General features: G+C 35.1%; 1 protein-coding gene across 1 annotated transcript in view; it reads left to right on the top strand.

Annotated features, from left to right (window-relative positions):
- EXOC4 (exocyst complex component 4) overlaps positions 1-16,317 on the top strand; it is a 797,583-nt gene that overhangs the window by 83,819 nt on the left and 697,447 nt on the right. The window contains exon 6 of the mRNA XM_003920983.4: positions 14,930-15,173. Within this exon, the coding sequence (XP_003921032.1) occupies positions 14,930-15,173 (244 nt within the window). The remainder of the gene's footprint in view (positions 1-14,929; positions 15,174-16,317) is intronic.

Here is a 16,317-nt window from a genome sequence, read left to right as displayed (position 1 = left end):
TTAATTTCTATATATTTGTTTTGTTTTGAGGGTTCCTTTAGGAGTTGATTTCCAATTTTCTTCCACTGTGGTCTGAGAGAGTACTTGATATAATTTTGATTTTCTTAAACTTACTGAGACTTGTTTTGTGGCCTCTCATAAGGTCTAACTTGGAGAATGTTCCATGTGCTGGTGAATAGAGTATGTATTCTGCAGTTGTTGGATAGATTGAGAACATAAATATCTGTTACGTCCGTTTGTTCTACGGTATGGTTTAAGTCCATTATTTCTTTGTTGACTTTCTGTCTTGACCTGTCTAGTGCTGTCAGTGGAGCATTGAAGTCCTCCACTATTATCATGTTACGGTCTCTTTTATTTCTTAAGTCTAGTAGTAATTATTTTGTAAATTTGGGAGCTCCAGTGTTAAGTACATGTGTATTTAGGATTGTGATATTTTCCTGTTTAATTAGTCCTTTTATCATTATCTAATGTCTCTTTTTGTCTGTTTTAGCTACTGTTGCTTTAAAGTTTGTCTGATAAAAATAGCTATTCCTGTTCATTTCCTGTCCATATGCATGGAATATTTTTTTCTACCCCTCTTTGCTAGGTTTATGTGAGTCCTTATGTGTCAGGTGAGTCTCTTGAAGACAGCAGATGGTTGATGAGTTCTTATCCATCCTGCCATTCTGTATCTTTTAAGTGGAGCATTTAGGCCACTTACATTCAATGTTAGTTTTGAGATGTGAGGTACTGTTATATTCTTCATGCTATTTGTTGCCTGATTACTTTTGTTTTTTCATTGTATTATTGTTTTATAGGCTCCATCAAATTTATGATTTAAGGAGGTTCTGTTTTGTTGTATTTGAATTATTTGTTTCATGATTTAGAGCCCCTTTTAGCAGTGTTTGTAGTGGTGGCTTGGTAGTGGTGAATTCTCTCAGTATTTTTTTGTCTGAAAATGACTGTATCTTTCCTTCATTTATGAAGCTTAGTTTCTCTGGATACAAAATTCTTGGCTGATAATTGTTTTGTTTAAGGAGGCTAAATATAGGACCCCAGTCTCTTGCAGCTTGTAGGGTTTCTGCTGAGAAATCTGTTTATCTGATAGGTTGCCTGATGCTTTTGCCTCACAGCTGTTAAGACTCTTTCCTTTTGTCTTGACTTTAGACAATCTAATAAGTATGTGCCTAAGTGGTGATCTCTTTGTGGTGAATTTACTGTGTGTTCTTTGGGCTTCTTATATTTGGATGTCTAGATCTCTAGCAAGGCCAGGGAAGTTTTCCTTGATTATTCCCTGAAGTAAGTTTTCCAAACTTTTAGATTTCTCTTCTTCCTTAGGAACACCAGTTAGTTTTAGGCTTGGTTGTTTAACATAATTCTGAATTTCTTGGAAGCTTTGTTCATTTTTTTGGTCTTTGTTCATGATTCTTGGTCTTTACCATATTGGGTTAATTTGAAAGCCTTGTCTTGGAGCTTTGAAGTTCTTTCTTCTAGTTGTTTCATTCTGTTGTTGAAACTTTCCAATGTATTTTGCATATCTCTGAGTGTGTCTTTCATTCCCAGAGATTGTGATTGTTTACTTCTGATATCTATTCCCCTCAAGATTTTTCCATCCATAGCTCGTATTAATTTTTAAATTTGTTTTTCACCTTTCACTGGTGCCTCCTTGAGTAGCTTAATAATTGGCCTTCTGAATTCTTTTTTCTGGCAATTCAGTGATTTCTTCTTGGTTTGGATCCATCACTGGTGAGCTATTGTGATCTTTTTGGGTGTTACAAAACTTTGTTTTGTCATATTACCAGAATTATTTTTCTGGTTTCTTCTCATTTGTATAGACTATGTCAGAGAAAGGATGTGGGAGTTAAGGGCTGCTGTTTAGATTTCTTTGTCCCACAGCATGATTGCTTGATGTGGTACTTTCCACATTCCCCTATGACTGGGGCTTCCTGAGAGCTGGACTGCTGTGATTGTTATTGCTCTTTTGAGTCCAGCCACCCAGCAGAGCTACCAAGCTCTGGAATGGTACTGGGGAGCGTCTGTAAAGAGTCCTGTGATGTGATCTGTCTTTAGGTCTCTCAGCTGGTTTCTCAGCTAGCTCTAGCTCCAGTTACGACCATCACACTTGGCTAATTTTTCTATGTTTTGTAGAGATGGGGTCTCTCTATGTTGCCTAGGCTGAGCTTTAATTCCTACACTCAAGCGATCCTCCCACCTCGGCCTCCCGAAGTGATGGGATTACAGACGTGAACCATGCACTTGACTTAATCCTATCTTTTCTTCCATTTTTTTTTTCTGAGTTTTATCACTTTCTTTTCACTTTTTCATGTTTTTTTGTCCATGTCTTTTCTTAGTTGTGGAATTTCTGGCTCAAGATGGCTTTTCATATCCCTCATCCTGCCTATTTCTTTACCTGTACTTTATTCTCTGTTTTGGTGTCTTGTATTTCCTCAGTGCTTCTTATGAACTATTCATTTGAGCCCTCTCTTGGCCATTTAATAATTTATTATTTACCTTTGGGCTTTTTATTTATTTATTTATTTATTTATTTTTTGACATAGTCTTGCTCTGTTACCTAGACTTGAGTGCAGTGGTACAATCTTAATTCTCTGCAGCCTTGAATTCTAGGCTCAAAGGGATCCTTCTGGCTTTGCCTCCCAAATAGCACTACAGACACGAGCAACTATATTCAGTCAACTTTTTTATTTTTGCTTTTTTGTAGAGATGGGGTCTCATTATGTTGTCCAGGATGGTCTCAAACTCCTGGCTTCAAGCAGTTCCTGGGATTATGGGCGTGAGCTCAGAGCACCGGCCTAATTTTGTCTTTTTCTTCCATTTCTTTTCTCAGTGTCATCATTTTCTTTTTACACTTTTCTGTTTTTTTGTCCATATCTTAGTTTTTGAATTTCTGGCTCAAGGTGGCTTTTCATATCCCAAATTCTTGTTTGAGTATATTGGTTCCATGTGGAATGTTGCCTTCTAGTTTTCTTGTGCTTCATGGTCGTTTTGTTGAAGGGAATTTACCTCTGTTGCTATGTGTTGGCTTTTCTGCCCTTTTTAAATAATACTTCAATATGAGTCTGTTCATCATTTATTTTCTGTTCATTTTTATGATATTGGGGTGTTTTACAGGATTTTTAGCTCATTGGCTCCCTCTTCTGTCACTATAGCAAAGTCCAGATACTTTTGTGGGTTTTTTGTTTGTTTTGATGGCAAGGGAAGGTTGTGTGGTCTCTGAATTTTAGCTCCCTTGTCATTGGTTAGGCTTCCAAATTTTTCCTTTTGCCCATTTCTCTTTTGGCCATTCAATAGCCAAAGGGCATTTCTCTCTCCTTTTTTTTTTCCTTATTTCCCAGAATCTACATGTTTCAAAAACTGCTCCTTAAGATTGTGCCTGCTTTTACATCTCATCCCTATAGTCAGCTCTCTCATCTGTCTGGATACCTTTATAGTATTTTGAAACTTAGTGTTGACTTTATCTTTCCTCTGATGGTTTTAGATCAACCTTAAGTTCATCACAAATTCCCTTCTCTCTTTGTCACAGTTTTTCCACCCTCTACCTTTTTTGCAAGAAAGCCTTCTGGCAGATCAGGGCAGAGGAGGAGCATGACAGATCACTTGCTGAGATTAGGTGTTACTTTTATTTTTATTTACAGTTGTTTTGGATTTTGGTCAATTTCTCTTTTTAGTTGATCCAGAGGACATGGTTTTTGTGTAGTTTTGCCGCTGCTTCTTGTTCTCTGTTGCTTCTGGAGGAAATACTGAGAGATGTAGACATAAGCAACCATCATTGTCAGCCTGGAAGTTTCCAAAGCTGGATGTTTTAAAAGTGCACTTTTCACTATTTTTCTTCATTTTGAGTTTTGATGTTACATTTTGTTACCTTATTATATTTGCACACCTCTGAGCTACACATATTATCTCCATTTCATGGATGAAGAAATCAAGGTCCAGCAAGATTAAATGACGCAAGGGAGATCACACAACCAGAAACCGGTAGAGATTCTAATCAACTCTAAAATTGTTTGTCGCCAAGCTCCTGTTCTTTCCACTACGTCTTGCCATCTCCCTGAGTAACTGAACTTAGAAAGCTCACGTATTGACAAAAGACTGCAACGTAATACATTTTAGTGATTATAAATATAAACTGTCAGTTTATTCACTGTTCCTTGTTCCTCCTGTTATTTTGTATTCCTTTTATATTTTTAGTAGCCTCTTCTCCAGTGGCTGCTACTCCTTGACCTTCTAACGTACATTTTCTTTCCTATAAATGAAATCATTGACATTAAGTGCTGTCCCTTGAAAAAAATGATTCAACAGATGTCAATTTTGTTTATTTATTTAATTAATTATTTTTCTAGTAGCGGCTTCTACTCTATCTCCCCTTAAAGCAGATCTACGATCATTTCCCTCTTGGCCCACTTTCACTTATGGGAGGACCTGTGCACACTCACCTTGCTTTCAAAACTCACTGCCTTCCCTGTGCAAACTGGCTACTTCATGGAAATGATAGCCCCGAGTAGCAGTTGGCAACGGCTTTTGGCTGCCTCCTTTCTGGAGTGGGTGTTATATTGTCTGTAGTTTTCTTTAAAGTAATTTAATCTGCACATTAGGGGTGCTTAGTTAACATTTTTGAAGTACCTTAATCATGAAACTACACTCCAGGGGTAGTTAGTTAACATTTGAAAGACCCTAATCAAACTACTATACTCCAGAGGCAACCAGTGCATCAAACACTGTTCTCAACCTGCACCAGTCGGTGCATTAATTAGAATAAAAGATGTAAGAAGTAATTTTTCACTGGTGAAGGGAATGCTATTTGAGATATGTAGTTGACCAGTTTCCTACACGGAGCTAAGACATGAGTCAAGGCTAAGGATACAGATTTGGTGAGGGCAGCAGCCTTCCAACCTATGTAGGACCTTGATTTGGTCCTGTGCTTGCTGCTTTTGATGGAGGATTTGGTTTGGTTGGCTCACCTGTCCCGTGGAGTGCATTAAATCTCCATGACCCTGCATAGGCCAAATCCAGCCTGCTTCTGTCTGCTTCTCCACCGAGTGCTCGTTGGACCTGTACTCTGGCTCCACTCATTGTTTACATTTCTTGTCCACAGAGATGTTACTCTCAATCTTGAGTCAGATGATAGCTTTTTAATTTCTTAATTTATGTTTTTATGTATAATTATGTTTTGAGCATATTGGATATGTTAAGAGTGTGAATTTATAGTGCCATTTTGATCAGAAGCACTCAGATGATTTTTAAATTGTAACTTTCTTACAATATTTTACTTCAGAATATTTTCAGTATTCTGAGGCCAGGTTCCAATCGTGGAGCTCTTAGATAACTAACTTGTTTGATACTCCAGTGGTCTAATTAGGCTGAATGATGTTTTTGAACACTTTTTTTTATGTTGAATTCTATTCAGTAGTGGCAGATAGTTCTCATGTTTAGAGGGATAATATTTTTGAATACATGTGATTTAAGTTATATAGATTGAAATTATATATGTGATTTTTGTATAATTTTTGTATCATGTGTGGTATAAGGAATGACATCTACCAGGAGTTTCTATGGTTAACACTACTATTTTCCTATATCTTAGTAACATGTACAAATATAAATGAAATAATACAGTTTATTCAGTAAAAAGTTGAAGAATATCACCAGGACCTTTATCTTCTGGGGTTTTGTGATGTGTATGTATGGTATGGCATATGTTACTGATCTTGTCTTACCAAATATACTGAGGAAAGGAAACAGCCATGATGAACTGGTGGTCTAGATTGCTTTCTGTACTTGCTAGGACACAAAGTCGTTTTTAAAATGAAATATTTAACTGCATAAATAGTTTGTTTAGCCTCTTTATATGTTATTTTAAAGATGATTAGTCTATGATATAGGTATGCATATAAGTAGCTATAGGCTGTGTAACCAAGGAATTTAATGGAATCATGGAATTGTGGAGAATGAAGGGACCTTGGATGTTATCTAGTGAGTCTTTTCATGAGTCCCAGAGAATTTTAGCTATGCCCTCCTTTCATGATTCCATGTTTAGCTTCAATCACAGAGAGAATTTATAGCCATTTAGACATATATACCAATATATCCATATCTACCAATATATCCGTATCTATACATATGTGTGTGTTCATTTAGACATATATACCAATATATCCATATCGACCAATATATCCATATCCATACATACAGTGTGATTGTGTGTGTGTGTATGTGTGTGTGTGTAGGGGGTGTGATCACAAGCACTTGGGGCCAGTAGGATTTTAGTAGAAATAATTGATTAAAGGGCATTAAAATCTTTTAATATTTAGCATTATCCTATCAGTCTGTGAACGTCTCCAAAACTGGGTTTGAGAAATCTTCACTCCTTAAGATCCTCAGAGCAAAAAAATCAAGGGTCAGAGAATTGGGAAAGGAAGTATTTCTAATTTTAAAGTGTTCTAAAACCTACACGTTGAATACATATAGTAGCAATATAGATACTAGGGAATCACTTGGAGTTCAGTACTTGGGAAATATGTATATTTTGTTATAATTCTGGTGTGAGACTTCACTGAATGCCCATTCAATTATTTTTGTACAGGGCTTTTTTCATAAAGTACCAATAATTTTACCTGACCTCACAGGGTTTTGTGATATTAGACTAGCCATGGTTGATTATATTACCCTTTTAAATTGCCTTTTAATTTTCAGCTGATGTAAGTGAAATAGATAATATAAATTAATTAATATTGGCTCTGTTCAGTGTTTATGCTCTAGGAGATTTCAGGAGATAAACAGATAAGGTTTTAAACAAGTGCCATTTGGGGCTGTGTCATTTATTATTCATACCTTGCTTGTTTGTTGTTTTTTAATGGGCTATCTATCATATTAGTGTGCATATAAGAGGCTGTATTTGACATAATCTCAGGCCTTATTGATTTAAACTGCATTTGCTTCATCACTAATCACCCTTGTGGCAGGTAGCTGCAGTGTTCAGGTGGCACTTTGTATGTGTCAGGTTTGTGACTCATGTGGTCTTTTGTGATGAGCATTTTGTGTCACTTAAACTCCTATTACTTTTTTGCCCTACCTGAAGCTCTGCTTACAGTTTTGCATATTTCCACCCCCTACCCCCAAACATGCTGAATTTAGTTTGCTCACTGGCCACTAAATACTTTTCCTTCCTTGCTGTGAGGTTGGTTTCTTTGGTTTTGTTACATGGAGTACTTCTCTGTCCTGAAGAATCTAGCTTCTTCCTCTGTAAAACAAAACCAGTAACTGAAATGTCGCATTTGGAAATACCAAGGACTTTTTTTGATTTGTCAGCAGAGCAGCATTGTCGTCGTTAGAAGCTTAAGACTTGGTTTTATTCCAAGTTTTACTAATATTGAAAAAGTGTATTTGTTAAATTTCATATATCAAATGCCCTCCACATGGCAGGGAAAACCATGTGAATCTGGTCATTATGCCTCTGTCTCCTCATGGGTTTCAGGAATCTAATGAGTCCAGTAAGATTTGCATCATGGATAGAGGACTTCTTCACATAAGAATAAAACGTGTAAGTGGTTATCATGTATGCAATTAAAATGGTTTTGATTCAGATTTAAATGCTTTTTTTATTGTGGTAAAGTCACATACCATAAAACCTACCATTTTAACTATTTTTAAATGTACAATTCCACAGTATTAAATACATTGATAGTGTTGTGCAAGTATCACCACCATCCATCTCCATAACACTTCTCATAGACCTGAAACTCTGCACTCTAAAGACCAACTCCCCATACCCACTGTCTCCCAGCTCTTGGCAACCACCATTCTACTTTCTGTTTCTGTGAATTTGACTAATATAAGTACTGCAAAGAAGTGGAATCACACAATATTTGTCTTTTTTTTTTTTTTTTGACTGACTCATTTCGTTTAGCATAATGTCCTCAAGGTTCATCCATGTTGTAGCATGTGTCAGAATTTCCTTCCTTTTTAAAGCTGAATAATATTCCTTTGTATGTATATATCACATTTTGCTTATCCATTCATGTGTTGATGGACACGTGGATTGCTTCCACATTTTAGTGAATGTGAATAATGCTACTGTGAAAAATGAGTGTACTCTTCAAGACCCTGCGTGCAATTCTTTGAGTACTCAATTAGATTTGCTGAATATATAGTAATTCCATTTTAATTTTTTTGAGGAACCACAGTACTGGTTTTCATAGTGGCTGTACCATTTTACATTCCCACCAACTGTGCATAAGTGTTCCAGTTTCTCCATATCCTTCCCAACTCTTGCTATTTCCTATTTTTTTTGGGGGGGGGGGGGGTTTTTTTTTGGAGGGTTTGATATTAATAGTAGCCATCCCCATAAGTGTAGGGCAGCATCTCATTTTAGCTTTGATTTGCATTTTCCTAAAGATTAGTGTTGTTAAGCATCATTTCATGTGCATATTGGCCATTTATATATCTTTTTTGGAAAAATGTCTATTCAAGTCCTTTGCTCATTTTCAAGTTGACTTTTTTTTAAAATTGAATTTAGGAGTTCTCTGTAGATTTTGTATATTAATCCCTTATCTGATATGTAATTTTGAATGTTTTCTCCCGTTCTGTTGGTTGCTTTTCTACTCTGTTCTTAGTGTCTTTTTTTTTTTTTTTTTTTTTTTTAAGCAGAGTCTTGTTCTGTCACCCATGCTGGAATGTAGTGGTATGATCTTGGCTTACTGCAACCTCCATCTCCCGGGTTCAAATGATTCTTCTGCCTCAGGCTCCTGAGTAGCTGGGACTACAGGCACATGCCACCATGCCCTGCTAATTTCTTAGTGACTTTTGGTGCACAAAATTTTAAAAATTGTCCTGCAGTCCAGTTTGACTATTTTTTATTTTATTGCTTGTGTTTTTGGTATCATATCCAAGAACTCATTGCCAAATCCAATGTCATAAAGCTTTTGCTCTGTGTTTTCTTCTGAGAGATGTATTGTTTTAGGTCTAACATTAAAGACTTTGCTCACTTTTGAGTTAATTTTTGTATATGGTGTTAGTTAAGGATTCAACTTCATTTTTTTGTATGTAGATATTATTTCCCTGTATAGCATTTGTTGAAAGGCTGTCCTTTCCTCATTGAATGGTCTTGGCATTCTTGCCAAAAATCCTTTGACTGTGTATCTGAGGTTTTTTCCCCCTAGGGTTTCTTTTCTATTCCATTGGTCTACATATTTGTCTTTGTGCCAGCACCACAGTGTTTTGATTTCTGTAGCTTCTGAGTAAGTTTCGAAATGAGGAAGTCCAGGTTTCTTCTTCTTTTTCAAGATTGTACTGGCTATTTTGGGTCTGTTGAGATTGTGTATGAATTTTAGGATAGTCTCTCTCTCTGCAAAAAATGTCATTGGAAATTTGATGGTGGTTGCATTGAATTTGTATATTGCTTTAGGTATAATAGTATTGACATCTTAACAGTAGTAAGCCTTCCAATCCATGCACATGGGATGTGTTTCCATTCATTTATGTGTTTCTATTAATTACAGTTTATTAATTTATTTCAGCAATGTTTTATAGTGTTCATTATATACATTTTCACCTTTTTGTTTAATTCCTGATTTTTTGAAATGTAAATAGAATTATTTTTATAATTTCTTTTTGAGTTTGTTCATTGTTAGTATAGAGAAATGCAACTGACTTGATCATAGTATATAGTCCTATAAGTATGCTGCTGGATTCAGTTTGTTAGTGCTTTGAGGATTGTTACATCAGTGTTTATAAGGTATATTGGTCTGTAGTTACCTTATACTGCCTGCGTCTGGCTTTGGTATCAGGGCAATGCTGGCCTCATAGAAAAACTTAGGACGTTTTCCTCCTTCTTCTAGAATTTTTTGGAAAAGTTTGATTTTCTTTATATGTTTGATAGAATTGACCAGTGAAGCCATCAGGTCTAGGGCTTTTCTTTCTTGGGAGGTTTTTGAATACTTATTTAATCTTTTTACTAGTTTGAGATCTATTTGGCTTTTCTATGTTTTTGTGATTTAGTGTTGATAGGCTTTATGTTTCCAGGAATTTGTACCTTTCATCTATGTTATACAACTTGGTGTTGTACAGTTATTCACTGTACTCTATTGTAATAATTTATTTCTCTAGAACCAACTGTAATGTAACTGTCATTTCTGAAATGTAGTCTTTTGAGTCTGCTCCATTTTTTTCTTAGGTCACTTGGCTAAAGATTTGTCATTTTTGGTGATGTTTTCAAAGAACCTACTGAGTTTTGGTATTGCTTTTCTATTCTCTATTTTATCTCTGCTCTAATCTTTATGTTTACTTTCTTCTGCTAGCTTTGGTTTAGTTTGTTCTTTGTTTTCTAGTTCCTTAAGCTGTAAAATTAAGCTGTTGTCTTGAGATCTTTCTTGTTTTTTACTGCAAGCATTTATAAATATAAATTTCTTTTTTATTACTGCTATTCCTGCATCCTGTATTTTGTATTTCTTTTTTATTACTGCTATTCCTGCCTCCTGAAATTGTATTTCATATGTTGTGTTTTAATTTTCATTAATATTTAAGTAATTTTCTCATTTCCTTTGAGATTTCTTTTTTAATCCATTAGTTTTTAAAGAATGTTGATTTACACAAATGTGTCAATTTTCCCTTTTTAACTTTAAGTTACTGATTTCTAACTTCATCCCTATTTAGTTAGAGAAGATACTTTGTATGATAATTACTACTTAAGTCTGTTGAGACTTAATTGGTGGCCTAATATATGGTTTGTCCTGGAAAATGTCCCATATGTACTTGAGAAGAGTGTGTATGTTGCTGTTTTGGGGTAGAGTGTTCTGTTTATGTCTGTTAGATCTAGTTGGTTGATGTGCTAAGTCTTCTATTTCCTTATTTCTGTCTGGTTGTTCTAGCAATTATTGAGAGTAGGCTATTGAAGTTTTCAACTATTGTAGAACTGCATATTTCTGCCTTCAATTCTGTCAGTTTTTGCTTCATATATTTTGATAGTCTATAATTAGGTTTATAAATGTTTATAATGGTTATATCTTCTTACTATATTGAGCCTCTTATTAATATATAATGTCCTTTGTCTCTTATAATCATTTTTGATTTAAAGTCTGTTTTTTCCTGATATTAGTATAGCTACCCCTGCTCTTTTTTTGCTACTATTTGCAGGGAATATCTTTTTCTAACCTTTTACTTTGACTCTGTTTTTGCCTTTGAATCTATTTGTGCTTTTGTGGACAGTATATAATTGGATCATGAATTTTTATTTATTCTTCTAGTCTCTGTCTTTTGGTTGGAGAGTTTAACCCATTTACATTTAAAGTAATTACTGATAAGGAGTGACTTATTTCAGAAATTTTGTTATTTGTTTTCTGTATGTGTTTTTTACATTACTGTATTATTTTGTGTTTAGTTGTCTTTTTATAGTGAAATGTTTAAATTCCTTTCTTATTTCCCAATGGTATACATTCTGTAGCATTTTTCTTTGTGCTTACCATGGGAATTATATTTAACATTCTAAAGTGTTAGCTCTTTAACTTGAATTTATATCAGTTTAACTTCAATAAAATACAAAACCTCCACTCCTTTAATGGCTCTGTCCCTACCATTACTGGTTGTCGATGTCACAAAATTACATCTTTATACACTGTGTGCTCAAAAATATAAACTAATAATTCTTTAAAATGGATTAGCTTCTTAAATTATGTAGAAAACAAAATGTGGATTTATAAATCAAAGTTAACAGTAATACTAGCTTTTAGACTAATAATTGTGTTTTAAAAATCTTTTAGTGTCTCAAATTATGTAGAAAACAAAAAAGTTACAGTTAGAAATCATTGTCTTGTTGCAATACAACTAATTTTTATAATTGCCTAAGCATTTATCTTTATTGAGATGTTTATTTCTTCATGTGCCTTGTAGTTACTGCCTAATGTCCTTTCATTTTTAACATGCTGCAGGACTTTCTATAGCATTTCTTGCATGACAGTCTTGATGGTACTGAAATCCTGTAGCTTTTGTTTATCTGACAATGTCTTAATTTTTCCTTCACTTATGAAGGACAGGTTTGTGAGATACGGAATTCTTGGTTGAAAACAAACAGTTTTGTTTGTTTGTTTTTAGCACTTTGAATTAAGCCACTGCCTTCTGGCCTCTGAAGTTTCTGATGAGAAATCTGTGGATAATCTTATTGAGGATCTTGTATGTGACGAGATACTTCTCTCACCACTTTTAAGATTCTCTCTTTGTCTTTTGAAAGTTTGATTCTAATGTTTCATGGTATAGGTCTCTTTGAGTTCCTCTTATGTGAGGTTTCTTGAGCTTCTTGGATGTTTATATTCATGTTTTTCATCAAATTTGAGATGCTTTCTGCTCTTATTTCTTTAAATATTCTCTGCTCTTTTCTCTCTTTCTTCTTCCAGAACTCTCATAATATCTAAGTTAGTGCATTTGATTGTATCCTATGGGCTCTGTTCACTTCTCTTCAATCTTTTTTCATTCTGTTCTTCAGATGGTAATTTTTATTGTCCTATCTTGATGTTTGCTATTTTTTTTCTTCTCCCTGCTTATATCTGCCTTTGAATCTCTCTAGTGAATTTTTCATTCCAGATATACTTTTCAGCTCAAGAATTTCTTACTCATTTTTAAAATTAGTTTTTATATCACTTTATTGATATTGCCAGTTTGTTTATACGTCATTTTTTTCTTGACTTTCTCTATTTTTTTTTATTAGTTATTTGAGCTTCTTTAAGACAGTTATTTTTAAAAGTTTTTTTTCTTAATGTATCTACCATTAAGTCTTTTTCAGTGACAGTTTCTGTTGATTTTTTTTTCTTTGAATGGGCCATATTTTTCTCTCTATTTGTATGCTTTGTGATTTTGTTGTTGTTGTTGTTGTTGAAAACTGGGCATTTGAGTTTAATGATGTGATGACTCTGGAAATCAGATTGTTCCTCTTTTCCAGGGTTTGCTGGGTTTTGATGTTTTTATTGTTTTGTTTTTTAAATTACTGTAGGTAGTATCTATCCTAAGGATCAGCCTGGGTGTTAATTTAAGATATCCTCAAATTAAGCTCTTCTAGACCTGGACCTTTACATGAGCATGCATGGTCACTTCATAATTTTCTCAATACATGCACTTGTTTTTGAATGTCTTAGTCCTAATGTTTGCCTTTAAAAAGGGGAACAAGAGAAAAATGAAGGCAGTTGAGGGGGAAGACTGCTGGCTCTTTAAATTCCCAGGAATTTACATCAGCAAGAGTGGGAGGGGCTTGAAAAATTGGAGGAGGTGCAAGAACAATGGTCATCCACCTGTTTGTACCTCTGTGATTAGTGGAGGTAATCAGCTATCAGAGCATAGGTTCCTGATACTTGGCAGGCAGGTCCTTGTTGCCCACCCTGTCCCCCACCAGGTGCGTGCAGGCTACTCCAGGAACAGGTACAGGGATGTCTGTCACAGTGCCGGGTAGCTACTGCGATCAGAGCTGTAATTTACTGAAATTAATCACAATTTACCATCCAAGCCTTCCCTTGGAAGTTGCAAGCTTTCCCTAGACTCCAGAGTTACAAAATAGTGAAATCAGACAGATACGGCCAGTGCAGTCATGTAGGTGGGGAGGTTCCTTAAGTGCATTTTGTAAGTTGGGAACCCCCAAAATAGGGACTGAGGAGAATGGCCTACAGTGGATTTCCCATCATCTGAAGTAGAGGTGTAAGAGACTTTATGTAGCAGTTACAAGAACTCATTACATATACTAGGATGTTTTCTTTCTTCCCTGGTAGATTTCAATAACATTCTAATAGTGCTCACTAACTTAGAATGGCTTGTAGTCTAATTGAGTTTAAATCTACTAAGGAAGAATGTATTCATTCTTTCAGGATATTGCATATTTTAAAAATTTCCCATTTGTTTTGAGGGATGGAGGGCAGAGGTGGATGAGGAAAAGTTTTGACTGTTAGGCTCCATCTTCAGGCTTGTACTAACTTTTGCTTTTTGTATATCTTAATCCAGCCATCTGTAAAATGAGGCAGTTACTTTTAAGCCAGAGATTTGTAACCTCCGGTTCTTATGGCAGTTATGAAACCTGGGATTCCTATGTGAAGTTTTGCATATATATATACATTCTTTGGAGAGCAATGCCTATTGCTTTCAGTAGATAATAGAGATCTCCTATCACCAGTTCTTCCCTCTCCCCAACTTGCCACAGGGATTAAAAACCAAAGTTTTGGCTATTCCATTTCAATACCAAATTATTTGAGTGAATGCTATATTCTAAAGATCTACAGAAGCTTTTGCCATATAATATTACTTCTCAGAAACCTTTCACGGATTATTAGCAAGACCTGTGTCCTATAGAGAATGATGTTGTAGCACACACGTTTAAAGAAAAATAGAAGTTTGTTCTTTTGTATTTATGAAATACCTTGTCATTACTCTATTTTCTCAAAGTCTTGTCTCACTTGTAAGGGTATTGTTTTTCTTAAATCTTTTAAAAAAATTTATTACAATTTTTATTTATTTACCACTCATCTCCCTGTGTGTATGTATGATGTCTTTTTCTCCAGCGACTTATCACTTCTAACTAACAAATACAAACCTGAGGCTAGGATCCAGCTCTTTAGAATTCTCTTGCAGTACTACATACGGCATTTTATAAACAGCGAGTGCCTAATAAATGTCATAAGCCAGTGGACTCAGGGCAGAAGTAGTAGTCTGTGAAATACTTCCCATGGTGATTTGTTTACTCATTTTTATTGCATCTGCCTCTTATTACTAACTGATGGGTATGATTTGAGGAATATAAATGTTATTTTGTGACTCTTGGATGGTTACTGTGTAAATATAAGTTAATTGAAAAATCCTCTTTAATTCTTTAAGAGGGTAATCAAGGCAGTGATTTCATTTATTAGACTGCTCTGTTTTGAGGTTTTTGAGTGGAACCTGTATCTATTATTATTATTATTTAATTTTTCAGTGAAAGAGATAAATCTGCAGGACATCAAGGAGGATTTAGAATTGGATCCAGAGGACAACAGCACCCTTTTTATGGGTATCCTCATTAAGGGTCTGGCCAAACTGAAGAAGATCCCAGAGACAGTTAAGGCAATCATAGAGCGCTTGGAGCAGGAGCTGAAGCAAATTGTGAAGAGGTCTACAACCCAGGTGGCAGACAGTGGCTATCAGCGTGGGGAGAACCTTACTGTGGAGAACCAACCAAGGTAGGTGGGAGTGTAGTTTGTATTTTTCACAACTCTGTGGTACATTTCTAAGGCAGAGTGTAAGTGACTTATCTTCTGTTGGTATTTTCTTGAACTTAGGGTACTATAGCCCATATGGGCCAGGTGCATTGGCTAATGCCTGTTATTCCAGCACTTTGAGAGGCTAAGCCTCTTGGATCACTTGAGTTCAGGACTTTGAGACCAGCCTGTATGGGTAGTAAAACTCTGTCTCTACTAAAAATACAAAGATTAGCTGGGCATGGTAGTGCACGCCTGTAAACCCAGCTACTCAGGAGGCTGTGGCAGGAGAATCGCTTGAATGTGGGAGGTGGAAGTTGCAGTGAGCCAAGATCACGCCACTGTACTCCAGCCTGGGTGAAAGAGCGAAACTCCATCTTTTTTTTTTTTTTAAAAAAAAGAATACTATACCTTATACAGACTTAGATTGGTAAAAACAGCTTGACTAGGCCTAATTCAGCTGTCTGTTTTCTCATGTTGTTGAAAAATTTTAAAACATATTGTCACTGAGTGAAAAATATGGTCATATTTATAATAAAGATTGTTGATATTTAGACATATTTAAAGAATTAATAAATTGAATGAAATGATGTAGCAGCTATTATACACATACTAAATACTAAACAATGTTCAAGGCAATTTATGTATGTTATCTCACTTAATTTTCACCACAACTCTATGGTTTAGTTATTAGTCTCCATATATTGCAGTTAGGAGAAATGGAGCTCAGAGACTGAATAATATAGCAAGCTCTTAGAACAGGTGGCTTGTCTTGGTGTTGAATACTAGTCCATTTGATTCTAAAATCCATAGTTTTGCCTCTGTCTGATGCTTTCTTCTTTAATGTGTAATGATATTTTCTAATAGACAAATCAGTCACAGAAATTTTTACCGGAAACAATAAATAAGATTTGAATTGCATAATTCTTATTTCATATGGAGAGTACTGAAATTGAATTCAGATTCTAACTTTGTGACTATCGGATACTAGGAGATCCTGTATGATAAACTAGAGGGAATCATAATCTTGTAGATTATGTTATTAAGGAAATATCTACTCTTTATACTTAGGGCTTAAAATTTTTTTTTAAATAAGATAAAATTAAGGAGAAATAATAATAACTCA

This window comes from Saimiri boliviensis, chromosome 10 (assembly GCF_048565385.1).
Source record: "Saimiri boliviensis isolate mSaiBol1 chromosome 10, mSaiBol1.pri, whole genome shotgun sequence".
NCBI classification, from domain to species: domain Eukaryota; kingdom Metazoa; phylum Chordata; class Mammalia; order Primates; family Cebidae; genus Saimiri; species Saimiri boliviensis.
This window is presented reverse-complemented; position numbering and strand designations above follow the sequence as displayed.